The 18,565-nt window shown below is 39.9% G+C and overlaps 1 protein-coding gene across 4 annotated transcripts in view; it reads right to left on the bottom strand.

Moving 5' to 3' along the window:
- Window positions 1-18,565, bottom strand: part of LOC135936827 (lachesin-like) — a 55,886-nt gene that overhangs the window by 19,015 nt on the left and 18,306 nt on the right. For 3 of the 4 annotated variants that reach the window (XM_065479798.1, XM_065479801.1, XM_065479799.1), the window contains exon 2: window positions 10,672-10,734. The exons of the other annotated variant lie outside the window; for it this stretch is intronic. In XM_065479798.1, coding sequence (XP_065335870.1) covers window positions 10,672-10,734 — 63 coding nt within the window. The remainder of the gene's footprint in view (window positions 1-10,671; window positions 10,735-18,565) is intronic. 4 annotated transcript variants of the gene reach the window in all.

Below are 18,565 nucleotides of genomic sequence, written 5' to 3'. Positions count from 1 at the left end.
ATCCTCTTTAAAGGCTAGCTAATTAATCAAAATTAATTTTGTAGAAGTTCATTCCTTTAAATTTCATGTGAAATTCACAAGCCTAGATCCTATTCTGACATGCGCTGAAGGCTGAAACAATTTTATTGAAAATAACCACCCGCTTTTGCATTTCCTCGAGATTAATTTGCACATTTCCTAGCCCTCAGGCTGGCAAGAAGCACACACAGCCCCCGTGACGAACACGAAACGTGCAACATAGAAATTAATCTCGATATTACGCTCTCAGGGAAATTATTCTGCAAGAGCGGGCACCAGACGGAGGCAAATTCGAGACACACACTCAAGACCGTGTATGTGTGTGTGAGTGTTTACCTCCGTGAAATTTACTTTGGCCCAATTTTCAGATTCACTGCTCTTTAATCAGGAGGCAATCGCGCACATGCGCTAATGACGCGATGGCCGAATTTCCGCCGCCGCCGCGCGGAGCTGCCTGCCTGCGCAAACAAGAGAATTAATTTTAATCTTTCTCTATGTCTCTGGGAAAGTGGATTTTTGCCGGCTGCTGCTGCTGACTTGGGTGAAAAGTTGTCAAACTGTCACTAATCCGGATCAAGCGAGCCTTCTTGAATTTTGACACACCGGCAGGCAAAAATGTGCGGCGTCTTCATTTCTCGTCTCCGTGCTGCGTGATGATGAGGCTGCGCTTTTTCCCAGCCCCGCAAAGCACGCCGCCGTCGTAATCGGGAGTGGAGCGAGGCAACTCATTACTCTCGCGAATGCACACTGCGGTCTACGTTTCATAATTAAAGCACGTTGGAGATGAATGTGCACGCTCTTGCTCGCTGTACCAGTTAAATGAAATGCAAATCCGTCATTAAAAATTAAAATTGCGTGGCTCACGGCTGCGAGTGTTGATTAGTCGTGCATTAACTGCAAAGTTGAGCTCTGTGTACTCTTGTTTAATTAGATGCGTTTTTGCTCGACGGTCATGATGGCACACTCAATAGAAAACAATTTCTTGTCTTGCATTACAAGTGCGGATTTTTCCTGTAACGTTTTATTTAGAAGCGAGCTCAAAGGGATTTTTAAATAAATTTTAAGCCACTTTTTAGAGGCAGGCTGTATTTGGCGAGAAAAATCGATGCATGTGTAATTTTTAACTCATATTGGACCTATTTTTAGACTTTGGTCACTATGGCTGGGAAATCGGTAATAGCTTTTGTGATAGGCTTTGAAATTGCAAATGAAACGAAACAACTGCTGTCTACTGCGAGGGCGTGTTATAATAATTACATTTCTCTGTAGCCGATTTATTTTCATCTTGGTCAAGAATTGTCGACAATTTGTCATATTTTAGCTCCATGCAAAATAATTAGGAGATTAATAATTCAGACCGACCCGAAATGTGAAAGGGGAGAAGAAAAGTTTTGATTATAGCCGTAACTAACTATAAAGAACTCACAATCAGGGCTATCAGGAGAGCTTTACAGAGAGAGGGAGCGTTTACAGCGGGCGGACGACCTTTTAAGTCGCCCATCGTCGACGTAAACAGCAGCAGTCACTGGAATGAGTTTCTTCGCCCACGTCGAGGGTGGCTCTATTTATCGCAGCCCGTCGGAAAAATTCGCACTCTCTCTGCAGCACGCAGGAGCAGCAAGCAACAACGGCGGCGGCGGCAGGAGTAAATAAATCAGCTTTTTGACTGACTGAGCGATTTCGAGTGCGCGCCGCTGTACCTGTCCCCTTCGCGCCGCCGCGTATTTATCGCGCAACACAAAAGCAGGGCCACCGATAAATTTTTGCCTCTTGTGAATGCTGAAACTCTTATTCTTCTTTTTGCCTCCTTTACATACGTTCTCGGCTTAAAAGGAGCTTATCGCTGGATTTATTGCCGCCGCCAGATAAGGTGAAAAATGCGCCGCTAACGCAGAAATAAAGAGCAGCCCGTGTAATTGCAGCCGGCGCCCATAAATCAATTACCACGTGAGCGAGCGAGAAAGAGCAGCCGGCCGGCGAACGAATGAACGAGCCAACGGACGCGGGGCGTGATTTTATTAGCCGGCTCGATCGTAATTGGATTGCATGCACGTATAAAGCGCACCGCGCGATCGACAGCCGACGGAAGACGGAATACGTGTGCATTTGCACTTTGCACTCGCCGCGTCTGACGCACCCCAGCTCGTGTCACACGCCCCAAGCGAATAACCCAGCCTTGGATTTTCCCTATGAAGAAAAATCGTAATCTTTGATTGATTCATAAAATTAGCAAACCAATTAAAACGCACCATTTAGCCCAGAAATGTCTACCATTTCTTAATTAAAAAACATATAAGTTCCCTTACCCCGTTATGAGTGATCAGAGTGTTAAACCAAACTATTTTCGCTCGGCGGAGGACTGCGGACAGTGCGGATGCTCTGATTGGCCGGCGGTGGTATCTGCTTGAGTTGGGCCAATCAGAACGTCCGTGATCCTCCGCCGCGTGAAAATATATTTCTTTTGGACAGCGCATAAATCGTTGACCACTCACATCAAGGAATTCGCCTCTGATGGTCGAAAACCTTTGTTTTTCAACTACACATCCATCTGGTCGAAAACAAACATCATTTTGAAAAATCTTTACTCTGAGTGTGTGAAATCGTATTTTCAAACAATGTTTGGGACAGAGATTAAATCATCTGGTTTTAAAAGACGGAGACTTCTGCATCGTTTATTGTAGCCCAATACACCAATATTTGCGTTAAGCCTCTTAATGTTCAGAACTGCCAATAGATGGTATCACCGGGTTGATTATGGTTTTAAGCTACTTCCCCGGGTAAAAATGTCAGCAGAATTTTTATTTTAACAATCGTCTTTTACATTTCTAAGGAGATATATATGCAGAAACTGATTTTTTTTTAGTTTAAGCACACCAAACGAAATTATTATTGTTGCAGAGTGAATAAATGCAAACAGGTCCTAAATCGTAAATTTACGGTGGTGCCAATACTTATTGTTGTCTTCAAACTTTATCATTATTAAAAATAGTTTTTAAAATTTTAAAAAGATATAAAAAGTGGACAACAGTATTTGCGTTTTTGTCATTATAAGACTATTTGGAACAAAGAAATATTATATATAAATTTTACTGACCATTTTTTTATGTGATAAACTTGCCAGCGATCGCGTTGGGAGTCTAACACACGCGTATACAAATAAGCAGATCGATGATGACTAGCTGGCTCATCAGTTCGTTCCCTAATCTGGCCTTTATGGCCTTTGAGTCATTCCCGCTACTCTCACCCCTCGTGTCGACTGACCTTGGGTCAATCCGCGCCATACACGAACGAAATTATCCCCAGTTATAGGGTGCTGCTCGGACCAATCACAATTACCGGACATTTTCTTGGCGTTATTTACGCTGAATGACTCAAAACGAGACTTTTACTGCTGGTAAACGACGAGAGGGACTATCCCATCTAGAAGATTATCTACGCGAGGCTTAAAATATTTGATGATGAGAAACTCCCGAATTTCCCATTTTTGCAGGTTTTACGGGTATTCGGGTAAAAAATTCGGGTGTTGAGAACGCGATGTAACTTTGTTCGGGTCACAAAAATGGGTTTTCCGATTCCCTAATCTAATTTTGAAAAATCAAGGTTGAGAATATTTTTTGTTTGTTTTGACTCTGCCGTTTTGTAAGATAAGGTTATAGAGAACTGCCAAATTTTGGAATGGTGTTAATCTTAATTTTAATATGTTAAAAATAACTACTGAAGTTTTCACAAATTGATCTCACGCCCAAATCTCAGCTTCCAATCGTCAGATTTAAAAAAACACCGTACACCTCCCCTGGATTGCCAGTTTTAGGATGCCAACCCTTAACACTCCTTTTTGCACTCTAAATAACAGAGCATATTGTAATTTTTAGTTGTTTGCACCTCAATGTGGAAAAGAGTTGAGTGTTTATCACCTCGAAACCTCTTCAGGTAATCACTTGACGTGAAGACAAAACAAACAGTATACAATTTTTGTATTTGTGACTTCTAAAACCTGAGGTTTTGCTGACGCACTCTTTTTATTAAACAGCTTCTGAATAATGACGCGTTTTTCATCAAATCTCGGCTTGTAAGCGTCAGATTTACAAAAACTGCACTACGTTACAATCTTTCCTAGATAGCCAAAGCAGTCTAATGGTGTAAACCACTGTTCCGCTCCATCTAACATGGTAAAAAGCACTATTCGCAGATTAGAAGCAGAGGAACCATTCAAATTAGCAAATAATTCAATCTGATCAATCATCCCTCTTTCCCACCCCTAGAATGCAAGTGGTTATCTTACTGCAGATTGGTTTTATTATATAATATTCCTGTTTTTCATCATAATTTGGCATGAATTCCATCATTTTTGCTTGATAAACAGTGAAATTAAAAACAATTCTTTCAGAAAAAAGCAAAAGGAGCCGTTCGATTCACTCGGGGGAAAGACACAATCTGCGATCTGCACCGAGGGCGTGAACTTGGAATGCGAAGACAGCACATAAATTGGTTTCGCCCGAAATGAACCGGCTGCTGGCAGGATGAATTTGGTCGCGCGCCGATAAGATGCAGAAGTGGGCGGCGGGGCTGACGGACGCGCTGACGAACACCAGAAAGAATAAAAGAGAGTCACTTTCTGGTGCTGCGTTAATCGCTGATAAAAGGCAGAATAAGGAAAGAAGAGAAAAGGGTCGTTGCCACGGGGAGCACGTTATCACTCACCCGTCGCGAATTATTATCTGACACACCTTCTCGCCGCATTTATCACCTGATTAGGCAGCTTTATTGAAATTTAATGGAGCTGCCACGCGCTTTTGTCACCGCCTGACTAATGCGTGCTCTGTCCAACAAGACAAATCGTTTTTTTCCAATGTAAAGAAACGAGAATTTTCTCTAAAATTGACTGCTAGTGAAACTAATAATAATTATTATCTATATATAGGTTGTGAATTTTAGTCGAGATGAAGTGTCACGGGTCAAAGGACAGGATTGGCACGATATTTTCACAAAAAATCAGGCCTTACAAGTAAATTGCAGTAATAAAATTTGGATTTTACGGGACAATTTTGGAAAATTTTTAGACCTCAGTATCTCTTTTCCTTTTAAAAAGGGTGTGCTTTTTGTATTCCTCATGCCAAGCCTGATCGAACTGACATAAAATTCGATGTCCTAAGTCAAGGTTGCAAAGGTAATTTCGGTTTCTAATTTAACTATTTTCAATGTGCTCAGGATTATTTAATATTGGGCTTGAGGGTTGTTGAAATAATACTGTATGTGAACTACTGAGATAATTTCAGATTGGTGGTTAATGTTTGTTTTCAATAAAATTGCACTTAAAAATGACGAAAAAACACTTAGTCGTGTTTTGCAAATATTCGTAACTCGAAGTCATGGGTCATACCCATCAAAATTGCAAAGGGTATACACACTATACCGTTAGACTTCTTTTCTTTCCCCCAAATATAGCTTACTCGTAAATATTTAAAAAGATGTTAATGTGTAGTAAACAACAAAGTTATAGCTAATTTTATTAACAGATTGCTTGCCAAACTCGTTATTGAATTTCCCCCTAGCAATAAAGAAAGGCTTTAAAATATTTTAAATTTACCAAAACTCACTCTAAATTTACACCCATACCTTATTTCAAAATTTAAATAGTTGTCATATTTAAATTAAATGCAAATCAATACAATATTCAAGCTTTATAGAATGTTTTTAGCTTTTTTCAAGGGGATTTAAATATTATAATAGTTTTTGGTGGGAGGTAAGCCTAAATATCAGTTGGTATTATTGTACATTTATTCCAACTCTCGCATGATATTCTCAAAGAAAAAGTTACTTTGAAATGATAGAACAAATTAAAATAAAATATTATGTTATGAGAAATTTTTGCTAAGCATTTCAAAAAAGTTGGATGCAAACGATGTGTAAACACTCGGTAGAAACCCAGCAAGAAATTGGATATCCGCCCTATGACATCGGGCTGTACAGATGTATATCCTCCGGATATCCATGGATATCCCGGATACCATTTGGATATCCTTCGGATATCCATTTTCTTGCTGGGAATATGTATTTCAGTTTAAAACTAAATATATGAAGGAAAATAAAGGAAGCTCGAATAAATAAAATTATTAATCCTGACACGCTGCAATAGAATGCTATTTTTCATCTCAACATCATTATACTTCCGTTAATTTTAAAAATGAAATATTATAAATAATTTTGTGAAAGTGGAACCGTGCACTGCTGGTCTGTGCTAAAATATTTAGGCGCACATCGGCGCGGGCCAAATGGGATTTGAGTGATGCGCCGCACCCCCACGCCGTTCGTTTCGCGAATTATGAAAGTCACGGCGGCGGCGGTGGCGGCGACGAGCAAGGGTTGAGAATTATTGCGTGCGCGCGAGTGTTTCGTTTCGTAATGAAGATGAATGGGCTTAATGGAAAGTATCGTTCGCCATTAGACGCGGCGGCCGGGTAAAGGAAAAGTCGAGCTGCCTACGCGCACCAACTAGATTTGCTCTCTTTCTCTTTTTAGTCCGGGCGACGGGGCTTAATTGAAAATTAATTCTGCGCATTTCACTTTAAGGATGTGTCAAGAACACTTTGTGAATATTAATGAAAACTGCACTCGGCTGATGAGTGGATTTTTTTCTTGACACTCTTCGCAGCGTAAAAATAATTATAAGCAGCTAAGCGAGACTGTTTGTCAGAAACGGTTTCTTAATAAAATTCATAAAAAAATTTCCGTATAATAATTTTTGCATTAATGAAGTTTTTGAAATCCTGAGGTTAGAAATCTAGATTCGGAATTAAAAATACTTACAAAACACGAGAACATTTTAACATTTTCTTCCTTGCAGCTTGAAATATACATTTTAAATAATAATAATAATTTCTAGTTTCAGAGACACAAATTATGAGGGCTGTGAGTTTAAGATGAATGACTATTTTTTCTGAGCTTCCAATCGTTGCGAGACTATCGAATGGGCACATTTTAATTCACTTAAATCGTACTTAAAGCCATCTAAAACTGCCAAAACCATCTAAAGCGTCTAAAACTCAATTTCCCCAAGTATATTTGACAATTCCACCAGCTCTAAAGGTAAATTATTACTGTCCTACTAATTATTTACCTATATTTTTATTAAAAGATCAATTTGAATATTATTTTGGTTGTTTAGTCTCTCTAAGTGATGTAAATTTTGAAACTAAATTAAATTATTAACCTACTCTTGCTTGTTTGTAAGTTAAAACAACTGCAGTTTCGCGAGAAGCCGATTTCCTGAGTCGGTATTAAAGGTACAACCCTCGAAGAACTCGATTATTTAAAAGAAACCACCGCCCCAGCGACTCAAGCCCGGAGGAAAAATTTGATTGCTTCCGCTTCCGGGGCTAGACTGGTTTGCCTATTACTGCAGATCAGCGCGGCGCTACCTGCTCCACACGGCGGCAGCAGCGGCAGCAGAAAAGCAAACCTCTCTCTCTCTCTCTCTCTCTCTCTCTCTCTCTCTCTCTCTCTCTCTCTCTCTCTCTCTCTCTCTCTCGCTCGCGCTCTCCACGCCGCTCTCATACCTCTAAAGGCCTCTGAATAAAACATTAGTGTGAAATATTGGAGGAGCTGCTTTACATACCCCAACAAATACTACCCCCGAGTTAATGTTCTCGCTCGGGCCGTGTGGATCAAAACACCGTCTCGGCCCTGCATGCGGCAAACTCTCGCACAAGATGAGCGAGCACCCCACCCCGCCGACCGAGAGAACTTGCACTGCACACCCGACCGACACTATTCCTCTTCTCTCGCCACCGCGCCCGCCTTTCATCTTAATTTGATTCCAACCTGGCGACTCTGCAATCCTCCAACTTGTTCTAACACCCAGAATTTGCTATCATGCGATTAAAGTGAATCTATGGACTGAAAATTTATGAAAAACCCTTTCCTTTTGCTTTAAATACTCTTGAGGTAAGAGCTTAAAATTTCTCAGGTTTCCATTTCAATGTCTGAGAAAATGTTCATGCTGATTAAACGGCGAGCACTGTCCTCGTATTGGAAAGTTGGACTTATTATGCTAGGAGCGAGGTAAATTTATTTCGTTATTTGTGCACCGTTCGATTCCCATGGCACTACATACAAGTACCAGAGAACATGAAGAATTTCAGTTCTTGGAAGTTAAATAATGAAATGGTGGGCTACTTTCGGAATTTTGACAGTATTTTGACTAAATTATTACAATTTAATTTTGAATATTTTCATCACTGAGACAGACTTATTCTGGACTTTTATTGTTCTTGTAACATTTCAATAAGTGGTGGAAAAATATTCTACCATTACAATGTCGGCACATACTGCAGTTTTCCGTTTCTTCGTAGTCATAATTCCTATTTTTACTCATAGCCGCTCATAGCAAAATGAAATAAATTTGCTAGTTTTAGCAAACACTTTTGTAGTTTTAGTTATTTTGATGAAACTTGCGATTAAATGTTTTATCAGCATACAAATATTTTAACATTAATATATCTCATTCAATATGAAAAATTTAGAGCATTTAAACACACACATAAATATGAAATGAAAAACATAGTTTTATCCTGTTTTGATTAAAAATGCTGAAATATTATCACAGAAAAATTCAAAATTTACAATTTAATGTAAGTTTAATTAAATTTAAAAGATTGTTTTAGTTTTTTGATTAAAATATGAAAAAAGTCAAGTTGCCTCGCCAAGGAGAGTATGCAAAAAATAGCCACGGTTCAAGATTTTAATTGGTGTTTTTGTTTATTAAAAAAAATATAATCATCCGTAACTTATTCTTAATTTATGTACTAGAAAATTACGACTAGTTGTATTGAATTGAATTAGAAATACATTCACGTTTTGACGAAAATGTGCAAAGATCGGAACGAAACAAGGGTTCCAGAGGAAGCTGAATTTATTTTATAAGACAAATCATGCCCATTTTTAGTACTCAACGTGACTATATAGAAGTTTCAGAAGTTTATAATAATATTATCGATTTAACTGCTATCCTTATTGAAACATATCCCTGAAAAATGGGGGATAAATGAGGTTGAGCTGTGCAATTCTCCAGTGCGGAAAGGCGAGACAGGGTTTACTCAAAAGCAGTGTTTGCGCGCAAACAGCAGAGAGCAAGGCCAAATTTCACCCAATTTGCAGCGGCTGGCGCTAAATAAATAGCGTAGGCAGGCAGGAAGGCATTGTGTCGGTCGGCTGGCCAGCGTCGCGTTCATAATCGTCTCTGAATAATAACAAGTTTGCGTACAGCAAGAGAGAGAGAGAGAGAGAGAGAGAGAGAGAGAGAGAGAGAGAGAGAGAGAAATCTGCAGCGAAATAGAGTTTTGAAAGGTTTTTAACTCGCGTGAAAAGTACGCCAGGCGCAGACTTGTTTATAATCCGCCGACACCGTGCCGCGCGTGCCTCTTCCAGGTGACTAATTAAACTCGCATTCACCCTCGCGGGAGGAAAAGTTTAGGCTCTTGTTATGTTGTGTGTGTGTGTGTGAGAGAGAGAGAGAGAGAGAGAGAGAGATGTTTCCCCCACCTTCTCACGCTCCGCCAACACTTCAGAGCCGCTTTTCTCAATCTCACAAGACAAGATTTCGCCTGCTAACAATAACTTGGAAGCAAAGTGAAGACAAAAAGCCAGCTCTCGATGAGACAACGGGTTTGGTTGGTTTGAAATGCGAAAATGCTTCAACGGAAAAATTACACTAATTTTAACCAGCAAAAGGTATTCACTACAAATTCCTGGTTAAGGATTAAGGATTGAGGCGTGTGCACAACCAATATGCAAATCGGAACAAAAGATCGAGTTCAATATTTTTTCTGTGCTTCCAACCGTCACGAGACTTTTAAATAAGAAAAATTCAAACGCTTTAATTAAGTAAAAACCCAACGTAAAATCGTGCAAATATGCCAAATCTGGTCAAAAACGCCATACCACCGTCTAAACTGGATGTGAAACAAAAATCTTTTCAATGACACTAACTCAATATGAGTTATTGCATTTTCAAAATTCGTCAAAAAATGTCCTGTAAAAACCGCAAAAGCAAAAATATTTTTGGTCGCTCTTATAGTGAACTCTGATTGATGGTGTGAATTTCATGAGGTGATCTTGACATCACCAAAACCATCCTGCGATTCACAATTTTAGCTCATAAAAATCAGTCCTAATAATATTGTTGATTATTTTGCAATTTTGCAAAAAAGTATAAAACATCACAGCCCTATAGTTCCAAGTTTGCTAATTTTTATTGAAAGTAATTTGAAATCAGTATTTCCCCCTCCCCCCGCATCAAGGTTTGAAGGGTTTGAAGCGTTCTTTGACATTGGCCCGCAAATTTGATTGGTATCAGTGCGGGCTGGCGGACGCTCGTCTGGAAAACGACCGCAAAAGGCTGGAATTTGCTCGAGACGCGACCGCACATCTAAATCGGCGTTTTACGTTCTTATCTCATTGCGATGCGAATATTCGGCGCATTATCTGAGTTTCGGACGCGGACGCAGCAATCCAAGTGCATCTGATAAGACAGTGTTCCGGGCCATTAGGCGACCCTGGGTTCGCGAGCACACGGGCCCCGTGGGACTCGTTGCCCGAATAAATTTCGCTCCTTCGCCCATGCACAGCCGGACCGACTCTTTGTGCACAACTCACCATTGGCCAGCTCTTCGACGGCGCCTCCACGCCCGCCCTTCTTCACCTCGCGCGAATGCCGCCCTGAAACCAGAACAGAATACGAACTTGTTCTTATAGAATTTCTTGAAAGTTCAATGGATGTAATGTTGGCTGCGTTTTGTTAGTTCACCGAGTTTTTTTTAACTTCTGCTGGTAAATCGATAGTATTTTGATTAAACTCAATGGTTCATGTTCCATCCGTTTTTAGTAAAAATCGGCCTGAATGAATGTTTGTTGCGGTATCAATTTGAAACCCACATGCATCGTTAAGGTTGATAAGAGGTGTGGCAGAATTCCTCCCAATAACATTTTCAGTAGCCCTAGCTGAATTCAGAATTATTTAATTAAATTGAAATGGTCAAAAAATATAATTTCGATAAAAATATAACTCGATATTGGTAATTAGAGAGGATGACTGATGCAAATGTATAATAAAAAAGTTTAGTTAATATTAATTTTTTTTGCTCTTGTTATCCCTGTCCTCGGACCGGGAAGGGCGCGCACTGCACTAGCACGAATGCTGAAAGCTGAAACCCCGGGTCCCAATAACACCGCGAACGGATAACATGGGCGCACCAGGCCGCACAGGGACCCAGCCCACTCAAGGGCCACTTGCCTCCGCACCGAGGACTGCATTGAAACGCTAGACATTCGTCCCGTGAAGCCAAATCACGCATGCTGGAAAGGTGCAAACCAGCAAGTAGCGAGTCGGCGCCGTGCGCCTCCCAGCCCGTTGAGCAATTTGAGTATTTCGAGTTACTAAACTAACCACTTTTTGCCATCTCTGACATTGGGTAGCCAGTATTAGATCTCCCAACTGCTCAAATACCTCCCATTGCTTTGACACTACTGAGAGTGCCTTGACAATGCGAGCCAATAAATTAAAAAAGATTATAATTTATAGTTTGAAAATGATTACAAAATTTAAACACAAACATAACATGGATAAAACAATGAGTCAGTTCACGTGATATTCATATAAATTATAAATAATTTTTTATTATTTGACGTATATAACTTTATAAAGTTATGTAAACGTTAAAAAATTAAACATATTTTAAGTTAAATTTTGTGATATACAATTTTTTTAACTATCGAAAGGCTATAATTATAAAAAAATCTGGTATTACACTTTTATTGATCCCTCTTACTGAAACTTGTTTTCAATAACGAAGTCCGCAATACTCTTGAAAATAGCAACCACCAATGATATAATGCCCAGATTAAAATTGACTATTGGCTATTATTATTACTCCCAAGGTAAAATTAAAATGAAATGGACCAAATCCCGCATAGACTTGATTTATTTATCAAGTCCCAGAATTCCCAATCATTATACAAAGTGTGACAAGTGTTTCTGACAAAAACGCTCAGCTGAAGACATTAAGGGTTGCGATTGAAACGGCAGCTTCGATTAATGCTCTTTCGACGGTTGGTATAAATTACGTTTGGTCGTGTCAAAACATGAAAAGGGCGGCCCGAAAAATGCAATAACTCATGCCATGTGACCCTGCAGCAGCAGCAGTCGGTTTAGTGACTGTAAATTTTGTCTGCGTGGAATTAGCCAGCGCTTATCACAAGTTGCGAAAGAGGAATCAATTATTGTGTGTGCCGTACACTCTCCGCGTGTTTTCCAATAAAGCGCCGTTCATCGATTCCGATTCATGAATGCCACTGCACTTGACTCTTTTGTGTCTACAATTGACAATTGATTATAATATCATTATCAAAAGGACAAACAAAAGGGAAAAGCAAGCATTATTAAAATGGAAATGCAAATGTAATAAAAGATTTTTCCCCATCATCTTTAAGCTTTCAAGCTCTGAAAATTAGGAACGAACAATATATTTTCTCAGGTTTGGCCGTTTAAATTTCTGGGAAAGTCGTCTCCTACGTTTGCATGCTATTCAAGAGGTGCGAGCATCACTTTAAAAAATCACAATTAATTTCATATTTACAGGAAATTTACCTCACAATTCGCAGATAATTAAATTGATTGCTACGAGAGGTATCGAAATCAAGCGAATAAACATTATTGAACCGTCTAATTTTTCGGCTAAATCTGAAACAACCATCTGTTCCTCGGTCCTGATTTCATTACTGCACATTTAAGAGATCACTTGATGCTAAACTTAACAAACAATTAACTCAATAGACTTTTCAAAATGTGCTTAATAGTTGGCCTGTAATGCTCTACTTTAAAATATAATTAACGCATTAAAATTTAAGTCTTTATTCATACCAGATACCGGAGGTCGAGACTCGTTATTAGACAATTTCCTAGTCAATTTAGATGGAAAACGCGATTCTCAGGTCAATTCCCACGAGGCAAATATTGGAATGCGTATTGTCTGAGTCTATTCTTATAAAATTTAATTGCAAGCGTGTTCAAACAGCGAGAGGTGCGGAGGGTAAATTTTGCAAAATATATGACGCTCTCGCAGTACGCGAAAGCGCGCAGCCCAATAAAATTTTGCACGATGACTTTCTCCGGGGAGACGGCAACTTGGTGTACTTTTTGAGAACTGCGAGAGAGAGAGAGAGAGAGAGAGAGAGAGAGAGAGAGAGAGAGCATGTGTGCACACACAAATCCTCGCTAACTGGATTTCTTTGGCAACAAACGTATTGCCTGGGAGCGGCGGCTCGGCTCGGCTTGGTGTGTGTGTCTTTTGCTCTTTTCCTCCTCCACTTAGCACGTCCCCTTGGGAAATAGTCACTCGCACCAGCCCCATTATAAACATAGGTCAAAATGTGAGTCACCCCCGCCGCCGCCGTGCTGCAGCAGCCGCCGCTGGTGCAAAATTTACGCCAGCGTCTCTGTGCTATTGCTTTAATTAACTCGAGCACCTCAAATCATCCAATTACACGAGACAAGGGAATTCGGCCCGGCGGCTGGCAAAAAAAAAATGAGGAAACGCGCTCGTGACCAGAATAACCGCTGGGGATTTTTCATTTTCTGCACTCGCCGCGGCCACTTGCGGCTGCCTGCCTCTTTCTCTTCTTCCTACTTTTGTTCTTGCGATGATTTATCGCGCTCGGGGGTCGTGAATTCTAATCCCGCCCGAGCGAGCGAGCCAGCTAGCGAGCAAGGATCATTTTGTCTCCTGTGGACGCATGTACACCGACGAGCACTGGAATTATTCATTTGGAAAAGGTTATATGCCCGTCATTTGCGATATTTAGGGCACTTCCAAGGTGCAATGCTCTCGCTGACCACCCAACAATAGTATTAAATTACAGTTATAAATATTTTAATTTTTATAAGCATACAACAATTTAAACAATATTCGCTTCCCCACACTTCATCTTAATTAGAGATTTCTTTTGAAATATTGAAGCATGTAAAACAAGAATATTATATCCTGAGAGCTGTTCAAGAGGTGTAAAAGAGCCGATGAATTTCCAAGCAATTATTTTTGTATGTGAATAACAATATGCATTTCTGTCTTTACCTATTGTGTACTCACGTAATTTGATTTTTCATTTCCAATTCGAACCATTGCTTTTTAAATGAATTTATATTTTCCCAGATACTTGTATTTTTCTTTAAATTTAGCAAAAAAAAACACCAGTGTTTTTGTTTATCTGCGCAGTAATAGCAATTTAGTGAAAAATAAAGGATTAATATTCGTCTTATACAAAGCAAGGATGATTTATTAATGTATCCCTACAGGGAATAAGGAAGTCAGCTGCCCCAATTGAGAACCAAATATCTTATTTTTCAATTTCACAGCCGATTATTACACATGTATATTTTTTATGCTAAGACTGATTGAAATAATCAACAAGTTTAAGCGAAAATCGATTTTTTTGCTTTGACCAGATAAGAATAACTAGTATTATTATTTGTTTATTCTCACTTAAATATCATATGCAATAATAATATGTGTTTGTCAATTATATCACAATAAATGACCTGTCAAAATTGATCATAGAACCAACAAAATTATTGCAAATCATGCAAAATATCACGTAATTTCATTTCGGCCGATAGCGTCATCAAGAACAAACAAATTAAAAAAAAGAACATGAACAAATAATAACTGCGATTACAACACAAAAAATTACAGCATTTGCAATATCCGATGGTATTCATCGGCACTCGCATTCCCATTATTTGGCGTCGGGATGATTGCAAAACTACGCCTATCAAAGGGTTTGCAGCTCATATCCTTTTCCCGTCGGCGCGCGAACGCAAATAATGCTGTTCCAGCGTCGGCATCGCTCGTCCGTCGGCGCGCAAGTTATTAAACAACAACCTATGGGGGGCTGAAATTAAAAATTTTTAATATCCTGCCGGCAGCTCTCTGTGATCGGCGCGTCCACAAAGGATTTCCTCTTTCGAGCGAATCTGTAATTACGTGCGCCATCGCCAACACGAGCGAAAGGGAGAAAAGAGGCGTGATTACACTCGCCGGCCGCGGCTCCGATTTCCAATCGAACTGCCAGCGAGCCAAATTAATGAGCCCTGCTTTTATTCTAAACAACTGCTCGCGAAAATCGCACCCCGAACAAGTGAATTTTTAATCAACTAAATGTCCAATACACTCTGGCGCCGGCCGGATTTGCAAGCGCGTCTTCCTCGACGCACGAGCCCATTTTTCGCCAGCCTGCCATGCAATTGCCGGCTTTTTTGCGCGGTTAATTAGCGAGCGCTTTTTGTGTGTCGGTGCCTTCAAACGCGGTGAGGGCTTTGGCCCGTTGACAACGCGATTGCGATTTAAAACCCGTGCAGGCATCATGCCGACGCATTGCTTGGACATCGCATTTTTAGTAAAATAAAAGCTTTTAATTTCGTGCTTAATTTTTCTCTTTAATTCGTTTCTTAGGAGAGATGTTTTTAAGTATATTTAGATAGCGATTCCTACAAAGCAAACGGCTAAAAAAAACTTGTTTATTTTTTCATTTGGTGAGACCACAAAATTGAGTAAATTTGTGCCTAGTGAGGAAGGAACTACCCAATCTATATTGTGTAGGATGTTTTAATACTTGATGTTCCTACGACGACTGATGGAAGATAATGACAAAATAGCTTTTCATCAATTTTCTTCGTCCCATTAATAAAGTTTCATGCTATAGTAGGAACTTTCATTATAATTAAAAGTGTTGTTTCCTGAAATATGCAATATTAAGGGTCTTGAAGGAAGTAACAAAATCCCAGGACATTTGTGCTGGGAATGTTTCAATATATACTTTTTTCAACCCTCTCAAAATGCTTACATATTAATTGTTCCACATTTGACTGTCAAAAGAAAATAGAAAATGAATTGATTTGCAAATCCTTAAGAGTAAAATTAGTTGGGAAAAGATAAAATTGGCACTATATTTCCAACTCGATTGAATTTCGCACCCACTCAACAAATAGTGCTATTTTCATTTCCAGAGAGTCGGACTGGTATCTGTACTCGTCGCGTAAAAGTGCTCACTTGAACTAGTTAGCAAAACTCAATTTCCGCTTCCCCGAGCGATAAAACTCGTTAGTCAATTTGAAAGCGTGGCGCATTTGTGCCAGTGTGCCGCATGGAAACGGAACGTACACGTATTTTTTTGCAGCGTTCCGGCGGCCGCGAGAGCCACCGCGTGTTCTCGGAACGTCATAAAGCAGCAGTCGGCGAATGGGCGAGTCGATTTCAATCTGGCTGCGTGCATCACTAATGGAAAGGCCGGACGGGTTCGTTTCGCAGCGGCAAATCCTATGATAAACACTGATCGAGCGTAACTTCATTTCAAGCTCTGCTGCATCCGTCCTCTCTTTTTCTGCCTCCATCAGCTCTTCTTACCGACCGAGCAGCAAATTATCATTCACATTCGATATCTACATTGTAGATTCCGCCAGCGCGGCCCGCCCGCCTGCCTCGATGGGGTGAATTGCGCGGCTAACCGCACCCTCAGCCCTTCTTTATTCGCAGGGCAAACAAACGGACGCTTCTTAAAATCAATTCGACTCCCTGCTGCTGCTGCTGCTGCTTCCCTCAGTGTGTGTGTAATTAGGTTATTTGCCTACCTGAGTGAAAAAGAGCCGCGGTCCAGACCGAAGGTAAACACAAACGAGGAAAGAGCATACACGCTGGCTGCCCGCCCGATCAACCAGATTGCCGTATTTTTGCCTCCGTCTCGCTCCAGGCACGTTAATTACTTTCCTGCTTCGCTGCCGGGCAGGACAAACTTTGCTCAGCGCTGTTGGACGCTTTGAAAAATTTATTGTTCCGCTCAACTTTCGGGGGGACCATTAATGCACCCGTCTTGCCCCTAATGAAACGTTCTTGTAATTCTAAAAACGTTTCCCGCAGCAAATCATTTTGATGGGACTGTGAAATATTTTAAACATCGACTCTTAACAATCATCTTGAGCTTAAATTTGCAGTTGAAATATGAAGTGAGCACGAATCATGTTATTTTCGGCTATTACATACACTGTTCTGCAGTCATGAAAATTAACGAAAATCTAATTTTCGAAATATTCCATACATCAGGGGTTTGAGTTTTAAACATTTTTTCGGCCAAATGAACAAATTTTGAGGCAAAAAATCTCTCCATGTGTGTTCTGACCTGGATTATCGCAATTCCTATATTTGCGGGTTTCATGGGCGTTTTAAGATCAAAACCCGGAAATTTTAAGTAATCCCTAACTTTATTCAGGTTTGTCGTAAAACAAAAATTTGAGCACCGTTGAAATTGTCTCGTCAAATTAATTAACTTTGCTAATGACCCAAAAATCGTAGGTCAAACAAAAACTGAATACCGTTCGATTCTTTATGACCTTGCATGGAGTTAAAGCTGTCAGAGGGTGTCATCTCCTTCAAACCTTTTATCACAACATCAAAAGTGGAAAAAATGAATATTTTGAAGGGATATAAACAACTTATGCGACTAATTGGGCATGTAAACAATTTAAATGGCTCAAATTCGATCTAAATTATCGTCCATCTCTGAATGTTTAAATATACACATCAGTCTATTTGCACTAATGAACAGATAAATATAGCAAAGTAGTGTAAAAACTCCTTACTTTATTTCTGCCTAAATAAATTAAAATAGAAGGTTTATGAATAAGCTATGAATACGAATCTCTTATCAGAAAAATACTAATTTATCTGGAAAACAGATAAAACTTTTTATTATACTCGAAAAATAATACCTAAAAATTTAAGTTTCTGGGGAGAATTTAGAGCTTATAATTCAATGGTTTTTAGACTATCTTTAGTATGGTATGTCTTAAAGTTATTTATGATTCTTCTTCATTTGAAGTCAGTGCATTACGATTAGAAAATAATGTGTCACAATTATACTATACCAGAATTGGAGCTAAATTTTTATTTATTAATACAAACAACACTTCTGCAATCTAAATTCCTTTTTGAAAATTTCAATCAAAAAAGATTTGTTGCGTAGAACATTGCAACACGGACCATTAAAATAAGAAGCTTAAGTTAATCCTTTTCGAAAAATGCTGCAGGTAAATATCTTAACAAATATTCTGCCGAGTGTTCGTGGGGATTGGCCCACTCGAGTTTGCCTCCAACGCAACGGCTCGGTGCTTCGAAATGAGAGTGCCGCGCCGCGTCGGAAAACGACGAGTTCATTAAAATTTCAGAGCGCCGACAAACAAAATCAAAGCACGGGCGGGCAAGGGTGCTCACGATTCGGGCGGAAATTTGTTGAAAAAAAACCGGTCCTTATCTTCAGGAGGAGGAAGCGCCAAAAAGCGACGGCCTCTCCTTAATGGCGTCGCCCTGATTTATGCAGCCAGGCCCCGATAATTGGCGCCCGAGATGATTTTGCAATTTATTCGCGGCAGCAGCGGCGGCGGCGTAATTGCCTCTGCAGCGGGGCGCTCGGGGCCCATAAATCAGGCGGGGCTCACCTGCGGGAT

The sequence above is a fragment of the Cloeon dipterum genome, chromosome 2, assembly GCF_949628265.1.
Source record: "Cloeon dipterum chromosome 2, ieCloDipt1.1, whole genome shotgun sequence".
Classification (NCBI taxonomy): domain Eukaryota; kingdom Metazoa; phylum Arthropoda; class Insecta; order Ephemeroptera; family Baetidae; genus Cloeon; species Cloeon dipterum.
Note: the sequence above shows the minus strand (reverse complement) of the source record. Positions and strands in the feature narration are given on the sequence as shown.